This window comes from Tetrahymena thermophila (genome assembly GCF_000189635.1).
Source record: "Tetrahymena thermophila SB210 genomic scaffold scf_8253815, whole genome shotgun sequence".
Taxonomy (NCBI): domain Eukaryota; phylum Ciliophora; class Oligohymenophorea; order Hymenostomatida; family Tetrahymenidae; genus Tetrahymena; species Tetrahymena thermophila.
This window is the reverse complement of record NW_002475926.1, coordinates 388,972-407,770: the sequence shown is the minus strand read 5'-3', so window position 1 is coordinate 407,770 and position 18,799 is coordinate 388,972. Positions and strand designations below refer to the sequence as shown.

The following is an 18,799-nucleotide window of genomic DNA, read 5'->3' as shown; positions in this document are numbered from 1 at the left end:
AATCAAAAACGTCTTTTTAAAATGAGCACAGATAAGGAAAATCTCTCTAACAATAATCCATATTCATCATGGCACAGTTCTAAGAAGTAAAAATAATTAGAAGACAAAAGTAACACATACATGTCACAATAAAATTCCTCTAAAAATCTAAACAAAAATGTAAGTTAATCAAGCTAGAAGACTAACAATAATAATCGCAATAATAATAGAAAAAAAAGGGGTTATCAGTAAAATGTAGAGCATGTGTATGTTCGAAAAGATCTTGTTTAAACAATATCTTAGAGTTGTAATATTTAAAAAAATTCAAATAATGATAATCCTAATCAGTATAAATAATAAGATTCAAGATAAGTTGAGAACAGAAGCCTAAATAAAACAAATCTAAGATAATATTAAAATTAATAAAATAATTTTAAAAATGAAGAACTCATAAATATGAAAGCAAACATTGGATAGGAATAAATAAAAGAACAAAATATTTAAGCTAGAACAAACTAAAAATAATAAGTGTAAGATTTTAAGAATGAATGGAGTTCTGATCCAAAAAAATACTTAACTTAAAAATTCTACAAAAATGAAGATAAATGTTATAATGAAACATATAATATTTATAGTGGGAAAAAAGGATAGATTTAAGAAGTACTATTGGTAGCTGAAAAACCTTCTGTAGCTAGAAAAATTGCATCCGCTTTATCAAATAAAACATCCAAAAAAAGATAAGGGAAAGTTAGATATCTACCTGTCTATGTATATGAAGGTAGATTCAAAGGATAGAAAACCATTTTTAAGGTAACTAGTGTAACTGGTCATGTTTATGATTTAGATTTTCCTTAAAAGCTTAAAGAAAATTGGAATGAAATTAATCCTGTGTAATTATTTTCATCAGATACATTAAAGATTCCAAGCAAGCATAATATTGTGAGGCATTTAGAATCAGAAGCAAGAAATTGTTCTTACCTACTTCTTTGGCTTGATAATGATAAAGAAGGAGAAAACATATGCTTTGAAGTAAAATAAATTTGTGAAAAAGTTATGTGTTTCAAAGGAGATAATGTATAGTAAGTATTGAGAACAAGATTTTCTTCTCTGACAAAGTAAGATATAATAAAAGCATTTAATGGAACTACTGATCCTCCTAACGTTAACGAATCGAAAGCTGTAGATGCTCGTAGAATTATTGATCTAAAAATAGGTGCTTCTTTCACTAGATATTAAACTCTTTTCTTTAGAAATAAATATCCTGATTTAAACAAAAGGACTATTTCTTTTGGTCCATGCTAGACACCAACGCTTGGGTTTTGTGTGGAAAGAGAGGATTAAATCAAAAAATTCATCCCAAGTTTACTCTATAAAGTAAAGTTAACACTTTAGGGAAGTGATAATAAAACTTAAATGTTAGCTTATAGTGAACAAAAAGAAACACTTTCTAAAGAAAAAGCTTAATACATATTCTAAAGTATTAAACTTGAAAAACACATTTAAATAGTATCTGTTTCATCTGAGACTTTAGTAGAAGAATGCCCAGTTGGTCTAAATACAGTTGAAATGCTGAAAGCTGCATCAAGTAGCTTGAATATGAGTCCACAACAAACTATGGATGCTGCTGAAAATCTATATTTAAAAGGATTTATCACATATCCTAGAACAGAGTCAACGGCTTATTCAAGCTCATTTAATTTCAAAAAAGTTTTGTCAAGTCTATAGCAAGATATAGAATATGGGAAATTCGCATAAAATCTACTTAATGATGGTTATATAATACCACAAAAAGGAAATGATACGGAAGATCATCCACCTATTACTCCAACTTCAAACTATCCAAGACCAGAAAATGAGGGTTTAATAAGCCCATAAGAAAAATAATTATATGATTACATTTCAAAACATTTCATAGCAAGCTTGTACGATGATTATGAGTATAAGAAATTAAACATAACATGTCAAGTGAAAAATTACTAATTTATCTCTGAAGCTATTAGAGTAGAAAAATAAGGATATACAAAAGTTATTAAGTCAACTTAACTCGATTAAAACATCATCTAAATTGATGTAAAGTAAAGTAGTAAATTCTAAATAAAAAACATAAGTATTGAAGAAGAATATTCATCTCCTCCTCGTTATTTATCAGAATCTGAGCTTATTGATTTAATGTCAAAAAATTCTATTGGTACTGATGCCTCAATACCTACTCATATACAAAATATTGTTGATAGAAAATATGTTGAAATTGATCAAAAAAATAGAACCTTAATACCAACATAATTAGGAAGATCTATTATAGATGGTTATAGAAAAATAGACGAAGAACTTGTTTCACCATAAATTAGAGCTTAAATTGAAAATTCAGTTAATTAGATTGCTAAAGGTGATAAGGAATTTTCTTAGGTATTAAATGAATCATTAGGTTTATTTTAAAATAAATACATCAATTTTGTTTATAATATTAAAAATATGGATAATTTAGTCGGATTATTCTGCAAAACTTATAAAGAAGTACTTTAGACAGCAAAACCTCTAAGTAAATGCGGTTTTTGTTAAAGCATCATGAAATTTATAGAATAATCTGAATAAGTGGTTTGTCAAAAATGTGATATTAAATTTTATTTGCCTAAGAGTGGAGATTTAAAAATAAGCGAAGATAAGATTTGCCTTAAAGATAATTTTTAAATCATCTAATTCACATCTTAAAACTCAAATGAAGGTGTAATTGATATCTGTCCAAATTGTTACTCAGATTAATTTTACAGAAAGCAAAAAAAATACTAATTATGATAAAATGTATGCTATATTATTGAATAGAAATTATTATTTTTAAAAAAAAATATTGTAATTACTTTTTAAAAATATAATAAAATTTAAAAAATAGGAGTAGAGGAAAGGAAAGGGCCTATAAAAAAGATGAATTTTACAAAGAAAGAATAATTATAATATATTCATTTTTAGAGAAAATATATCTAAAAAAATTACAAAAATAAACATTAAAATATTTAATGTATGAAAATATCTTAATTAATTTGATAAATATAAAAATCTATTTTAAAAAATTTATAGAAAATATAAAGTCAGTCAGTCATCTTTCTTTTATGTATTGAAACTAAAAGTTAAACAATTTAATTTTTTTAAATAATTTTTATAATGAAATATATTAATAAATATAAAGTTAATTTTTATCTAATATCAATTGTTCTTTTAGTTTATTTCACAAAAGTTTATGATTTAGCTTTGATTTTATTTAGCAAAAGTGAATTTATTTAAATCATCTAATTTACATCTTAAAACTCAAATGAAGATGTAATTGATTGATATCTGTCCAAATATTTTACAGAAAGCAAAAAAAATACTAATTATGATAAAATGTATGCTATATTATTTAACAAATACTATTTTTAATTTAACAAAGAATTAAAAAAAATAAATATTGTATTTAGTTTTTAAAAATATAATAAAATTAAAAAAATAGAGTAGAGGAAAAGAAAGGGCTAGGCATACAACAAACATTAATTTTACAAAGAAAAAATAATTATAATACATTTTTAGAGAAAATCAATGTAAAATAAATTACAAAATTAAACATTAAAATATTTAATGTTATAAATATCATAATTAATTGGATAAATATAAAAATTTATTGTATTTAAAAATTTATAGAAAAAATAAAGTCAGTCAGTCATCTTTCTTTTATGTATTGAAACTAAAAGTTAAACAATTTAATTTTTTTAATTCATTTTTATAATGAAATATTTTATTAAATATAAAGTAAATTTTTATCTAAGTATCAATTCTTCTTTTAGTTTTTTTCACAAAGGTTTATCATTTAGCTTTGATTTTATTTAGCAAAAATGAATTGGGTTGATGGATCTAGCTGATTGTGTTTTATCTATACTAAAAAATTAAATTAATTTGGAAAATTCATACAAATAGTAATTTTTTTTCCATATTTAATAAAGAAATGACAATCAAAAAAGTAATTTATTATTAAGTACAAATTAAAAGAAATAATTTAGTGGATATTAACTATTTTTTAGAAGAAAGTTTACTTTTTATTCTTTTTATTGATATTTTTGTCAGTAAAAGATAAATATAAAATATATTTAAAAATTGATCAAACAAAACACTACTTTCTTTGAATTTACTATCTATCCATTTTATTTATTTCCATCCAATCAATTTTAGATTATTAAAGCAAATAGGAGATCTTACTCCCTTCAATGTTTTCAAACTCGCAGCTAGAAATAATTGCTAAAGACGAGTTGTTAAATATAAATGATCAGTAAGAAGATTTATATTACATGGAAAACAATACAAATCATCATGAGCCATTCAAAAATTATTAATAATTTAACTAAGAAAAATAAATTTAAAGCTATTTAAAGATACTCAACAGTACATTTAACTTTTGTTAAGGTAAAAATTTGGATCCAGACAAGAAAAACAGAAAGGAAATTCCTCATTAGAGTATTAACGAATATTAAAATTTAAAGAGATCTCCAAACAGCTCTAATTCAAAGACTGTTGATAACTAAAGAAGAAAAGTTTTGAAAAAAGAAGTAATAAGTACTGTTATCAGGAGCAATGAAAATAGTTTACAAAAATCTACAACTCGAGGTAGTACAAAGCCAGATATAAAAATTTATGAAAGTCTGATTAATTATCAGGAAGAATTTAATCCCTACTCAGATATTTTAACAGCCTCAAATAACAATACATATAACTAATTTACAAACTCTTAACAAAATAGTGATTCTAATTAAAATAAGGATAACGATGAAGATGAAACACCTATATTTCTTTCTTAAATTTATCAAAAAAGGGAGAAATTAGTCAATGAAAGTAAAGACTATTCTAAAAATAGGATTAAAGGATAAAGGATGCCGCATTTATCAGAATTATAGCAAAATAATTAAAACATCAGCTAAGATAAATAAACTGAAACAAATATTTAACCATATAAATAAATATAAATGATAGCAGATAAAAAGTGCTTTTCAGTAAAAAATTCTAAAAGACAGCTTAACGTTGAACCATTATCATCAAAAAAGATTGAAGATGCTAAAATAAGAAGAGCTTCTTTGCATAATATTAAGAAGTTTAATTTGGATAATTCATCTGTTTCTCAATAAGCTTAGGACTAGTAAAAGCAGTCATAGAATTTATATTAAAATCTTATTTAACAGCCTGATAATTAAGATAAATAGTAAATTAATTTATAGATTAAAGGCTAAGCTGCTTCTAAAGAAAATATTTTGAGAGATTAGAAGAGAGTAAGCAATAAAGATCCTTTGAGGAGAATAGATAGCTTTTAAAAGAGTAGAGAGAGATGGATTGATAAATTAGAAAGTGACTATTTTAATTTGTTAAGTAAAAATATAAAGGGACAGAGAGGATATTAGCATGAGTTGCAATAAGATAATCATTAATTAAATGAAACTTGCTTGTAAAATCCACCGTAAGCTTTAAGAGAATCTTTTTTAGACTAACAAAATGAGAGTTAAATCATCAGTGCTCAGGAAAATAGTAAAAGTCCAGATAAAATTTAAATTACTTCTATCATGAATATTTCTTAAACAACAAAAATGAAGTCTGCTGATCCTTCTAAATATCTAATTAATAGACCTTAAGCATAATAAAACTTTGAAAGAAAAAATTCAACACCTCAAAAAATCACAAAAAAGACTACATAATCCGGAAGGAGGAGAAAAAGTATTTAAATATTTAAAAGATTTGATCCTAATGTCGTTAGTATTGATATGATTAAGAGCCAGTTGAAGGAAGGTGAAATACCAGAAACAGTTTAAAAATACTTTGAATCAAAGTAACAAAGAATTCTTCATTAGTAATAATTTATCTTACCTCAATCCTAAAATGCTTCACCTAGAGATATTAACTAAAGTATAAACACAACTAAAAGATAAGATAAACCCTAAATGATTGATATATCTTAAGGATTATTTTAAAATGAGGAAATAATTAATAGAATAAATGATTTAAATAAAAGTTTAGGAGAATAAAATACTAAAAACGTGCAGTAATTAAGTGTTTAATCATAAAGGAATTCGCCATAAAAAGAGTAAAAATTTGTATATAAAAATTCTCATACTCCATTTAATGATCAAATAAATAGCCCAATAGTTCATAATTAGCAAGGATCTTTGTTTTATAATTACATTGAGTATAAACAATTCAAAAGTAAATTGGAGTATGAGAAGGAGATGAAAAAAAAAGAAATGCAAAAAAAAGCTAAGCTTCGAAACAAATCTCCATTCCATGGTGTAACATATTAATTAGAGGAATATTAAGTGGCATCTGAAAAGTAAAAAGAATCTTTTTAAAATGATGCAAATCTTCAAAATAATTAAAATAAGAAAAATCAACAATAAATAAATTAATAAAATTAGTAAGAGATTTGTTTGCAATATCATGTAAATTTATAAAAATAGAGATAACCAAACATTAATAATAACTTTTTTCATTTAAATGATGGATTTGTTTCATAGTTTAGAACTCCTTAATCAGCTAATAATTAAAATGATTAAAAGAAAATTAAATTAATTTAATTCAGTGCTGATACAAAATAGCATAATTAAAACCCTGAAAGTATTCAAAATAGCTTAAATAATAGCTTGCAATAAAATATAAACAATAACAATAGCAATAACAATAACAATAAATTACCTCTTATTTTAAAAAAATATATTTTTTGAATTAATTTTCTTAATTTGTAAGCTTATTTATAATTTCATATAATAAATTAATTTAATAAAACCAAAAAATATTTGTAGAAAAATAAAAATTTTTACCTATTTTCATAAATATTAATAGAAACTAATTAAAAATAATATTACATGTTAATATTCGTAAAATTTTTAATTTACACCTTATAAATAAAATTCAATAAATAAGGTAATATAACAAAAATAAATATATTTATTTTACAATGAAAAAAGTAAAAATTTACTAAAAAAATATGTTACTAAATTATATGAAAAATTATAAAAACTCTTAATATTTTAACAGTCCTACATAAACTCTCTTTTTCAAAACAAGATATATTTTATTTTTAGAACAAATTTTATAAAATAAAATAGATAAATATATTTTTTTGATTTTAGAATACAATATTCTAAATTATTCTAAAGAAATAGAATATTGAATTTAAAAATTCTAGAATAAATTTAGAATATAAATATTCAATTTTAATTTTTTAGAATATTTTTAGAATATAGAATTTAGGATTAAAAAATTTTATAATATTTTTAGAATTACCGTTTTTAGTAAATAAATTATTGAAAGACAAGATATTCTAGTATCAACATATATTTAAAATTCTTATTTGAAAGGAAAAAATGGTTATAAAATGTATGTTGTCTTTTTATTTTAAAAGTATAAATAAATTGGAAATAACTGACAAACATTTAAGATAATAATTATAGATGTAAACGAAGTATAATTAACATTAAAGTATTTTTATTAAAAATAAAATATTAAAACTACATAATTTATTTATATTAAACAATTAAAATTATAAATCAATTTGCATATAAAAATACAAATATCAATAAGCTAGCAAATCCTATTAAAACTCCTAAGAAATCTTTTAAGGTAAATACTTGACGCATTATTTTTTTTTCTTCACTAGGATAACAAGCTTATTAAATTATCTTAAATGTATGAACAGGTAGCCATGTGCATAAGCAAATCAAAGAAACTTTAACAAAGAAGTGAATATTTATTTAAGCAGTATCAATATAATTATTTAAGAATATGATACTTAGAACATATAAAAGGAACGTGAATACCTGACTTACTACCATTGCAAAATGGAATGTATGAATCTATTTTAATAATAATTTTTTTCAATTTTAGTTTAGTAAATAATTTCTAAATTCTTTGTTATATTATATCTCAAAGCTAATAAACTTTGGTTTGTTAACATTAAAATTTGTATTTATTATAGAATATTTTTAAAAGTGTTAATTTACCTATGAGTATACATTCAAAAGCTCAATAAAAATTAATGACGTAAATGTAATGGTCACAATATTTAAAAAGGCTTCTTTAAACATAGTTAAAGTCATAAGCATGATTAAAGCTCCCTGTTAGTAGTAAAAATTATTAGATAAATATAATTTGATTAACTTAATTACTTAGTAAATGCTAATCCAGATCCATACTAATATTGATTTTGTGCTCATTCTTTTGTTTCTTTATAGAGTTTTATATAATTAAGGGTACTGTTGAACCATTTTTTAAGAAATATCTTAGTCAAAAATCAAACAGAAGACAGGTAAAGATGTATAAAAAGTTGAATAACCAAGCATCAGCATACCATTGTAAATAGGAATGGCTACAAAATAGAAGACACTACTGAAAACAAATTAGATAATACTTATAATTAAACCTCTATGGATGACAAACAAACTTAATGTGGTTGCTTTATAGTAAAATATTAAATTTATTTAAATTTTAGAATTTAGAAAATTAAATTTAAAATCTTTGTTATATTTTTGTTCAAAATTAATTCTTAATTTCAATAATTTGTTAATTGTCTTATAAAAATGTAATTTTATAAATAGATTTTTTTTCAAAATCATTAATAAATTTTAAGATGCTGAACAGCAAACTTAAAATGCTGAAATAAAATTTTATTCTTTAAAATTTAACATTTAAATTTTCTTTTAGAATCAATATTTATCTTAATTATTTTTTAGGTAGATTTAAATCATAGTAATTAAAAAAATGTTTATTTACCTTTTTTATATGAGTTTCTACCATGCCAAAATAATAACTACTTGATGTGTTTGAATTCTAAAATTGAAAAATCAGAGGCTAAAGCAGCTTGTTTTCCTTCTTTTCCTACAATACCTACTCCTACATGAGCACATTATATCATACCGACATCATTACCACCATCACCAATACAAAGTACTCTTTTTTTGGAGTATTTTTTAAGCATCTCTGTAACTTCAGCCTTTTATTTGGGTGCACATCTACAACAAATTACAGCTGGAGCTTGGCAAGCAGTTTCAAAGAAAATTTTTGAGCAAGATTATATTACTCTAGTCAGTGATACACCATCAATTAGTAAAACACAATCAGATTTATGAGAAAATTTATTAATCAGTTCTCTTATAGCCATTTCATCTGTTTCATCTTTGATTTCAAATATTTCTTAATTTCTTGATTACAAACCTGCACTGATTGCTATACATTTAGCTGTTTCTACTTTATCTCCTGTAAGCATCCACACTTTTATCCCACCTTACCTCATACTTTCAATTGTAGAGCAGACTTCATCTTGAAGTTTATCTTCTACACCTGTAACAGCTATTAAAATTATTAATTTATTTTAATTTACTTAATATACAAATAGATATTAATAATTACCTAAAAGCTCCATATCTACTTCTAATAACTCAGCAACTTCTCTAATTTTTGCATTTCTATTTTGCATGTGTTCTTATGCTTTATTGTACTTGGCTCTCCAATCCTTGTAAAACTCTTCTGAAATCAGCTTTTGTGCAACAACAAGAGTACGAAGACCTTCTCTAGCTAGATTGTCACAGTCATCATTGATAAGTGGATGGTAAACTTTTCTTACTCTCGTTACCATGATAGCATCAGCACCTTTCAAGTAGTATATAATTTTATTGGTCTTTTAGTGTCTAACAAGTATACCCATTCTTTTGGTTTCGGAGCTGAAGGGAAAGCAAGCAAGAATTTCAAAGTGCTCTTCTTCTTTAGCAGCATTTCTTACAACTACTTTTTGCTCATCTCTTGAAAGCAGAGTTATATTTAAGCTTTGTGCGAATTTCACAAGTGCATGCTCATCAGGACTTGATGCCTTTATTATTTATTATTTGCTAAATAATTAAATTTGAGAAAAAAAGTATGTTTACTTAAAGAACGGTTTCTCCGTCTTCAATAACTGGAGTAACGTTGTGGCAGACTGCTAGTGCTGTGATTGCATCTCTAAGTAAATAATCATTTTTTCTGCGCAAATGCCTTTTATTTTCTGCAATTGTATCACCTTCTACATCAGAAAGTGGACCTTTGTGTTTTTGGCAATGTTTGGAAAGAATGGATCTAATTTCATTGAAGTCTTCTTCTGTATATTATTTCTCACTGATAATAATCTTTTTAAATATCATATCGTTTTGTGTGAGAGTTCCTGTTTTATCTGCCAAAACGTATTATATTCTTCCTAATTCTTCTGGTATATTAGAGTTTCTTGCGACTGTACCTTCAATAGACTTATCGTTTTGAATTTAATAGGAGAATACTGCTTTTGCAAAGTCATTGTTAACTCTTAAGGAAATGGGTATGATGCTACTTAGCAAAAGTAGGTAACGGAAATACTAAATTACCCATAGAGATGTGAATCCATGGAAAAGTATCATTACAAATGAAAGGATAATCATAAAGTAAAATAATATTTTTGATAGCTAGTTGACTTCTTCATCAAAGAGCCCAAATTTGCTTCTAGGATGCCTTGAATTCATAGCCATTCTTGTTTCCTTTCCTGTGTGTATGACCAAACCCCATATATGTCCAGATGCTAAAATTGTGTTGCACCAGAGAGTGTTTTCTAAATTAAGTGGTTCTTAGTGATCATTAAATTTATATAAACCTGAAAACTCATAGATATTTTCTTAAGGCTAGTTAATGACAACGTGACCTCCCAGCTTTTAAAGACTTACAGCATTTTAAAAGTCGACTTCGTCTATTAATTTAAAATAGTTATAGTAAGAATAAAAAAGTAAAATTATTGATAAAAGCTGGTTCTTGTTAAATTTAAATAAAAAGCATATCTAATAGACAAATTATTTATGAAAATTTAGTTACTCAATAACATTAAAATTTTTGAATTACAACACAACCTTAATTTATCAGTAAATTACGAAACCAGTCTATTTATTTTTTTATTTATTTATTTCTCGTAAATCACAAAAATATTCAAAGTAACAAAAAATTGTAATAATAAACGTAATAGTTTATTTTAAACTATTTTTACTTTGTGTATGTCTGATACATTTTCTAATTTTCCAGTCTGTTTCACCATCAAGCTAGTCTGTACGGATAAAAACAGTACCATTTGGCTCAGAAGCAGTGAGTATAATTAAATCAGCAGGAATTCTTTATTTTAAATTTACTTTTACGATTTATCCTACTTTTAAGTTCATACTAGGAATTAATTTTATTTGTCCGTTGACAATAACTTCATAAAGTGAACTATTTGCTTCTTTGTCTCTTTTATATCTTTTGTAATCGTCGTATGCATCTTTAATCATAGTTAAAATTAGCACAAAAGCTAAAGGAGCTATGTAAGTGAAGAGAAACCCTATAAATTAAAAAAAATAGTTTTTACCATCTATATTCTCAAAATACAATTAGGGCTAATATTTATTTCTCAAAAGACATTTCAAATAATTAAATGAACTCTATTTACCTACAGTTAAGGCTGGAATAAACTGAGAAATGCATATTAATAAATAAAAAAAGTTGAAGAAAAACTTGAATTGATTGTAAAGCACACAAGGAATAAAAGTAAAAATGTTATATTTTTGATTTCTCACAACATTTTGCACATTTATTTTAGGCACTGAATGCCCATCTAAGTAAATTTTTCTATCTCCTTCATGCTAAGAATTACCACTCAAGCAATTGTACAGCTTGGAAAAAAAACTAACTGATTTCTTTTTCTATTAAAATTAATGATAAATATTTTCATAAATCTAATATTACAAATATATTTTAGTTCTAAATAAATAAATATGGCTTTGTTTCCAAATTTCAAATAAAAAAATGTTTTATTTTTGCTTTTCTACTTAGAAAAACTGTTAAATTTAAATGCTTTAATCACTTTCATTCTATTGGATTCGCTTTTAAAATATAAGAATTTAATTTCTACATTTTTATTCTTTTTAAACAAAAGATCCTCTTCTTGCCCATTAGGCTCTAAATAATTTTTCCCATCACTAACATCATTCTAATCCTTCATTTAAAGTTCTATCTCATCACCTGAGTCCTCAGCCATTTTATTTAGCCTAACTTTTTATTTATTTAATGGCCTCGGAGATTGGGTTATCTTTTAAGGGGGAGAGTAATTCAATTTATCTAAAGGGTATTTATTAATTTTAATTTCTTAAAGTATTAAAGTGCTTATTGCTGATTTTTTATGAGATATTAATTTTTTATAAAAATACAGCAAGTTCTGATAACTAGTAAAACAAATGTATATACATGTAGTCTATTTCTTTCAAACAAATAGTGTTTAATTTATTCCTAAAAATATATTGAATTAAAAGATATATTACACTTTTTAAACTGATTTTTAAAATAAAATAGATTAATTAAATTTTCTTAATTTATCAATTTTATTATATTAATTTTAAAATAGTTAAATTCATTCCAATTATTTTACTATATTTTATGTAATAATAATGATCGAATATTTCATTTTTTTAATTTACTATTAATTTGAATAGAATAATCTAAATTTTTCAGATAAAACATTAAATCATCCTTTACAATTATTATTAAAAATATATTTTCATTTTTTATTTAAAATATTTAATAATTTGAATTAAATTATAAAAATTAATTCTTAAAAGCTAGTAATTTATAAATTAATTATCAAATGTGATGAAATGAACATTTATTTATGTCAAAAAATAGTATTTTTATATATTAAACAATAATTGAGAATTTAAAAAAAACCTTAATTAGCCAAATAAACAATATATTTATATATTATCTAATAATCTATTTTTTCAGATGAAACATTAAATCATCATCCACAATTATTATTAAATATATATTTCCATTTATAATTTAAAATATTTAATAATGTCAATTAAATTATAAAAATTAATTCTTAAAAGCAAGTAATTTATAAATTAATTGTGCATGTGATGAAATGAAAATTTATTTTTGACAAAAAATAGTATTTTTATAAATTAAACAACTATTGAGGATTTTAAAAAAACCTTAATTAGCCAAATAAACCATATATTTATTTATAACAATTGCTTACTTAACTTTATTTTAGATGATTTAACATAATAACACTAATTGAATTAATTAATTTTCTTTTCTAATAAATAAACTAATAAAGCTTGGTATTAGTAAAGAATACTTAATAAGTGAATAAAATTTATAAAAAATGAGTATATTAAGATAAAAGCGAAAAGCAGCATTGGATTATCTCTTGGATGGAAAGGATAGACTGAAAGACACGATGCAAATAAGCTACAATAAATAATATGATGAATTTTTATTTACTGAAAAAAATGTTTTAAAAAATATGAGAGATGCTAATCTTTTAATTGAGAAAGCTGATAAAGTTATAAGCTAAATAGAAAACTTTGATAATAAATAGCTGCAAAAAAAACAAAGTATCTATGCGCCTTACTTTACAGGTTAAAAAAATACTGCTCCAGTATCACCTAAAAAGAAAACTTAAGACGAATAACATTAAAAATAAACAAATAACAGTATGAGTATGATATAAAGCGAAATAAATGGTTAATCAATTTCAAACCAAAGAATAAAAACTGAAATTAATGATTTGATTTAATCTTATTAAATAAACGAAGAAAAACTAAAAAATGATAATATATTTGTCAATTCAGTAGTTTATAATAATCTTTAAAGCATCAAAATGTAAAATGCTCTTAGAATGAAGTAGTTACAAGAAAAAGATCGCAACAAATAATTTCAATATCGATAGTTTACAAGCCTTGGATAATAGCAGTAAAATAAATCTTAATCAGTAGATGTATTTATTCCATATGCTAATGAAAGAGATAACTTGGGCTTTATTATTGAGCCTGAAGCATAGTAATAGAGAAGAAGAAAGTTACTCAATCTGCCTATTGAAAGATAAAAAATTAGTTTAATTGTTCCTCCAAATACTGACAAAGTTCTTGTTATGAAAAGAGGAGTACATTTTTTTGATAAGGGATCTCAGTTAAAAACTACAAGAGATGATAACCTAATACTCAAAGATATTTTTAAGTAAAATTTGTAAAAGACTAATTCAAATGATTATGAATCTAATCTCTAATAGAGTAGTAAGAACCAATAAAAAACAGAAGTTCTCATTAAATAATAGTTAGATGAGTAAAAAATTAATAGCTAAATCAACTAAAATTTAATTACTATATAGCTAAACAAAAATGCTTAAATAAACAATCCTAACAATTCTAATTTAATTATTGAGGAATAAGAAAAAGATTCATATGTTGGTTATTAACAAGCAGATTAAGTAAAAACTTAACAAAATAACGTACTTGATAGTTCCCATAATCTATAAAGTAATATTACAACATTTCATAATAGTTCTTAAACTAGGCATTAAAGCTAGGATTCGTTGTTACCTCATTTAGATAATTTTAAATATATTTAGAATAATTAAAATGTAAATAACTAAAAGTATTACATCCCATCATACCAGGCTTCTCCAGCTACAACAAGAGTAGGCCAAAGCTATCAAAATGCTGCAGACTCACAGTATATTAATTAAATAACAGATGAAAAATCTACTTCTGTTTCCTAAATGAATTTAATTAATGGAAGTATATAAAATAGCTTAATAGAAAATGCTAATTATGGAGTATCTTCTTTGTAAATAGACTCTATAAATCAAGCAAGCTAATCATAAAACTCTATAAATGGGAATGCCTCTATTGAATAATTTTAAGGAATATAGCAAAGTGTCAATGATTTCTAATAAATAGATTCAAATTTTAACAAATAAGTTAGAAAGAATTAAAGCTTAATGAATATTTAAATACAAGCAGGATCTAATACAGATAAATATAATTTATCAATTCCTTAATCAAAAACACTAACAGCTTTTGATAGAAAAGGCGGTAAAAATAGCTATTAGAATGAAATAGTTTTAGAAGAAAAATTAGATGCAAGCGCTTCTTTAATTGCAAATGAAAGTAAAAGTAGAATAATTGTTTCTTAAGGCTGTATAGAAGTAAATATGAAGCAAAACAAGGGAGGACAAGTCTCTGAATTCCAAATAGGAAAATTTGTTTTAATGCCAGATTAAAAAGAGGAATAAGAAGTTCAATCAATAGAATTAAACAACAAAGTAGCACCTAATAGTGTTAAAAAACAATTTTTTGAAGGTAATTAACATTTTAAATGGAAAATGAATGCTCTTGATGAAGCTTAATTAATAGAAATGATAAGAAAGCAAAATGAATCAAAGGTTAAGCTCCCTAAAATTTAGATCTATAACAAAAAAAAGTATGTCAGTGATTAGTATCCAGCACCAGGAGATTATGATCCTGATTATTCTTGTATTGAAAAGCACTATCGTTAAGTGTACTTTGACAAAGCCATCATTTCGAAAAGTATTTCAACATCACCATAAAAAAATCAGAATGAAAAAATGCCTTAGTTGATACCCAAAAATAAATCTACATTTTTACCCAAGAATATTGTGCCAAATAAGGAAGAAGGCTATGAAATCATGTTTAGTGAATTAATGAAAGACATAAAAAAGGAAGTCAGAAAACAAAAAATTTAGAATAAAGAATTGTAGCATCCAATGTAAGGCCTACAGCTTAATCCTATTCCTCATACTCATATAATTGAATTAAATAAAAATATGGGAAATTAAATGAGCTACTGCAAATCATGCTTGAACAACATAAAATACTACCTTAGAGCAGATAATCCAACTATTTTAAAAAAGAAAAAGTAAAATTTATTTCTTAAATTATAAAAAATGATTAATTTTATGGTTTATTAATAGGTACACTTCTTTCAATTTTTGATCTTAGAAAGTATGTATGTATGTATGCTGGTTGATCTTAATTTTTTGTAAAACAAAAATAAATATTTGCTTTTTAAAACTAATTATCAAAATTTTGTTTATTAATTTTTAACAAAATTATTTGTAAATAATTTAATTTATTTATTTATTTATTATTCAAATATTAAAAACTCTTAAATCATTTTAAATATGCTTAATATTTGTTTTTCTTTTTCAAATTTACATCTTTAAAAATTAATATTTTTTTTTACTCTTTTGTTTTTTGTAAACATTTTTTAGTATAAATTTCAGATCAAGCAAGTATTCATTCAATTATGTTTTTAGCCTTCTTCTTTGAACTAATTTTTTATTTGAAAATTGATTTTAGATTTATCTATCTATATTTGATTAATAATTAACTAAGAAGAGTTTTTATAAGAATCAATTTCTTAAATAAAACAAGTATTATACATTTATTATTTCTAATTTATTAGATGCATTTTTCAATAATCTCATAAGTGAATACAGTAACAAATATAAATATTTAATATTTTAAAATTGCAAGGTATAAAAATAATATTACTTTTGCTTTGATCTTCAGTGAATAGCAAAATACAAATGAAGTATTAATAGCAAAGAAACAAAAAATATGATTTGAATGAATATACAAATAATTAAATTGATTGAGATATAAATACAGTAAATTTACAAACATTATTTCATTTCAAGGGCATATAGTGGATAGATATAAACATTATAAATGGAGAGGATAGAATGAGATATCTATCTATCTATGAAGAAAATTAACAAAAAAGGGAAATTAATTTAAGTTAAAAAAAGGGAATTAAATTCCTTTGCTTGAAGGTATAAAATAGAACACAAGTCTTGTTTAATATAAATAAATAAAGATAAAGGAAAAATACAAATTAATTAAATAAAAGACAAAACTAAATAAAATGTCTCACAGAAAATTCGAAGCCCCCAGACACGGCTCCCTCGGTTTCAGACCCAGAAGAAGAACAAGACATCACAGAGGTAGATGCAGATCTTTCCCTAAGGATGATCCCTCCAAGAAGCCCCACTTGACCGCTTTCACTGGTTTCAAGGCTGGTATGACCCATATCTTGAGAGAAGTCGACAGATCTGGTTCCAGACACAACAAGAAGGAAGTTGTTGAAGCCGTTACCGTCATCGAATGTCCCCCCATGACCATCGTCGGTGTCGTCGGTTACATTGATACCCCCAGAGGTCTCAGAGCTTTGACCACCGTCTGGGCTAAGACCATCGATAACAACACCAAGAAGAGATTCTACAAGAACTGGGCTAACTCTAACAAGAAGGCTTTCACTCATCACGAAAAGAACTTCGACCAAAAGGCTCAAGATCTCCTCTTAAAGAGAATCGAAAAGTACTGCTCTGTCGTCAGAGTTATTGCTCACACCAACATGAGCAAGCTCAACCTTAGACAAAAGAAGAACCACATCCTCGAAATCTAAGTTAACGGTGGTAAGGTTGCTGAAAAGGTAATTAATTAAATTTTGAGTTAAATAAATATTAAACTACTCGTGTAAGATGAATGAAATTTTTCTTAACTAGCTGCTAAAAAAATCTAAAAGATAGCAAATTTTAGTATTAAAGTTTTCTATATAATCATAAGTGAATAAACAAAGCATTACATGCCAATTATACAAAAGTGAAAGATTAAAAAGCAACTGTAAATGCCTAGTCATATTTTAGAAGCTAAAATAGTGATCTAAGTAAAGATTAAATTAAGGGATAAAGAAAATTTTATATTGGGAAGTATTATAATCTCTTTAAGCATATAAGCAGAGCTGAATAACAAAATATTTGATGAAAACAGCATTAATAGAAATAAACCAGTTAAATTGATAAGGAAAAAACAAATATCCCGATCAACAAATAGAATATTTAAAATGTTCGATGCAAATTCTCTTAAATATTATCAATGAAATATAATTTTGTGAAGAAAAATAAATTATTCGTTTAAAGAATATATTTAGAAATATGAAAAAATAAAAATACTTTAGTATGAAATAATAAATGGCTAGATTTAGATTATTAAAAATAATTTTAGTTAGTTAGTTAATTAGTTTATTAATAAATTAATTATTCATCTTCATGAGTGCATTTGATAATTTTGAATCAGCTTGATTGATGTTAATTTTATTTTGAATTAATAAAAAGGTTGCTTTCGCCAAGAGCTTATTAGAAAAGGAAGTTAAGGTTGACTCCATCTTCGCTGAAAACGAAATGCTCGACGTTTTGGGTGTTACCAAGGGTAAGGGTTTCGCTGGTGTCATCAAGAGATTCGGTGTTAAGCATTTACAAAAGAAGACCCATAGAGGTTACAGAAAGGTCGGTTGTATCGGTGCATGGCATCCTTCCAGAATCAGATTCACTGTCCCCAGAGCTGGTCAATTGGGTTATCACCACAGAACCGAAACCAACAAGAAGGTTTACAGAGTCGGTAAGGGTGATGATGCTTCCAATGCTTCCACTGCTGGTGATGTCACTGATAAGGCTATCACTCCTTTGGGTGGTTTCCCCCACTATGGTGTCGTCAAGAACGATTTCATCATGATCAAGGGTTGCTGCGTTGGTCCCAAGAAGAGAGTTCTTACTTTAAGAAAGTCCATTATTCCTCAAACCCACGGTGCTGCTAAGGAAATCATCAACCTTAAGTTCATCGATACCTCTTCCAAGATTGGTCACGGTAGATTCCAAACTGTCGAAGAAAAGGACAAATTCTTCGGTAGAGACAGAACCAAAAAGGTCGAAGCCAAGAGCGAATGATTCTGATGAATTAGCAAATATAAACCTCTAAAACTATTAATTTTCTTTCCTTCCTGAAAATTACAGTTTAATATATACATATTATCTTTATATATAAAACATACAAGATTAATATTTAAATTCAAATAATCACCAATTCTTCCTTTAATTCATTCATTCTCTTTGTTTTATCAATCTTATTATCATTTACATGCTTAATAATCATTTTAATTT

At 24.7% G+C, this 18,799-nt stretch overlaps 5 protein-coding genes across 5 annotated transcripts; 4 read left to right on the top strand and 1 right to left on the bottom strand. All coding sequences in view use genetic code 6, as the record gives it.

The window, feature by feature from the left end:
- Positions 1-21: 21 nt before the first annotated feature.
- On the top strand, positions 22-2,772 carry TTHERM_00497920 (DNA topoisomerase I; the record flags this gene model as incomplete). The annotated part of the gene is made up of 1 exon (XM_001027980.3): positions 22-2,772. The coding sequence occupies one exon, from the start codon at positions 22-24 to the stop codon at positions 2,770-2,772; it is 2,751 nt and encodes a 916-aa protein (XP_001027980.1).
- Positions 2,773-4,206: 1,434 nt separating this feature from the next.
- On the top strand, positions 4,207-6,701 carry TTHERM_00497910 (hypothetical protein; the record flags this gene model as incomplete). Its single annotated transcript, XM_001027979.2, has 1 exon — positions 4,207-6,701. The coding sequence occupies exon 1, from the start codon at positions 4,209-4,211 to the stop codon at positions 6,699-6,701; it is 2,493 nt and encodes an 830-aa protein (XP_001027979.2). The 5' UTR covers positions 4,207-4,208.
- Positions 6,702-7,380: 679 nt separating this feature from the next.
- Positions 7,381-12,192, bottom strand: TTHERM_00497900 (phospholipid-translocating P-type ATPase, flippase family protein). The gene is made up of 9 exons (XM_001027978.2): positions 11,909-12,192; positions 11,447-11,699; positions 11,012-11,338; positions 9,897-10,720; positions 9,385-9,841; positions 8,749-9,324; positions 8,145-8,431; positions 7,980-8,093; positions 7,381-7,832 (listed from the first exon to the last, which is right to left on the bottom strand). Exons 1-9 carry the CDS (start codon positions 12,032-12,034, stop codon positions 7,527-7,529), a joined length of 3,270 nt encoding a protein of 1,089 aa, XP_001027978.2. The 5' UTR covers positions 12,035-12,192; the 3' UTR covers positions 7,381-7,526.
- Positions 12,193-13,096: 904 nt separating this feature from the next.
- Positions 13,097-15,794, top strand: TTHERM_00497890 (hypothetical protein; the record flags this gene model as incomplete). Its single annotated transcript, XM_001027977.2, has 2 exons — positions 13,097-15,717; positions 15,773-15,794. The coding sequence occupies exons 1-2, from the start codon at positions 13,163-13,165 to the stop codon at positions 15,792-15,794; spliced, it is 2,577 nt and encodes an 858-aa protein (XP_001027977.2). The 5' UTR covers positions 13,097-13,162.
- Positions 15,795-16,728: 934 nt separating this feature from the next.
- On the top strand, positions 16,729-18,586 carry TTHERM_00497880 (60S ribosomal protein L3, putative; the record flags this gene model as incomplete). The annotated part of the gene is made up of 2 exons (XM_001027976.3): positions 16,729-17,295; positions 17,978-18,586. 2 exons carry the CDS (start codon positions 16,729-16,731, stop codon positions 18,584-18,586), a joined length of 1,176 nt encoding a protein of 391 aa, XP_001027976.1.
- Between the last annotated feature and the right edge of the window lie 213 nt (positions 18,587-18,799).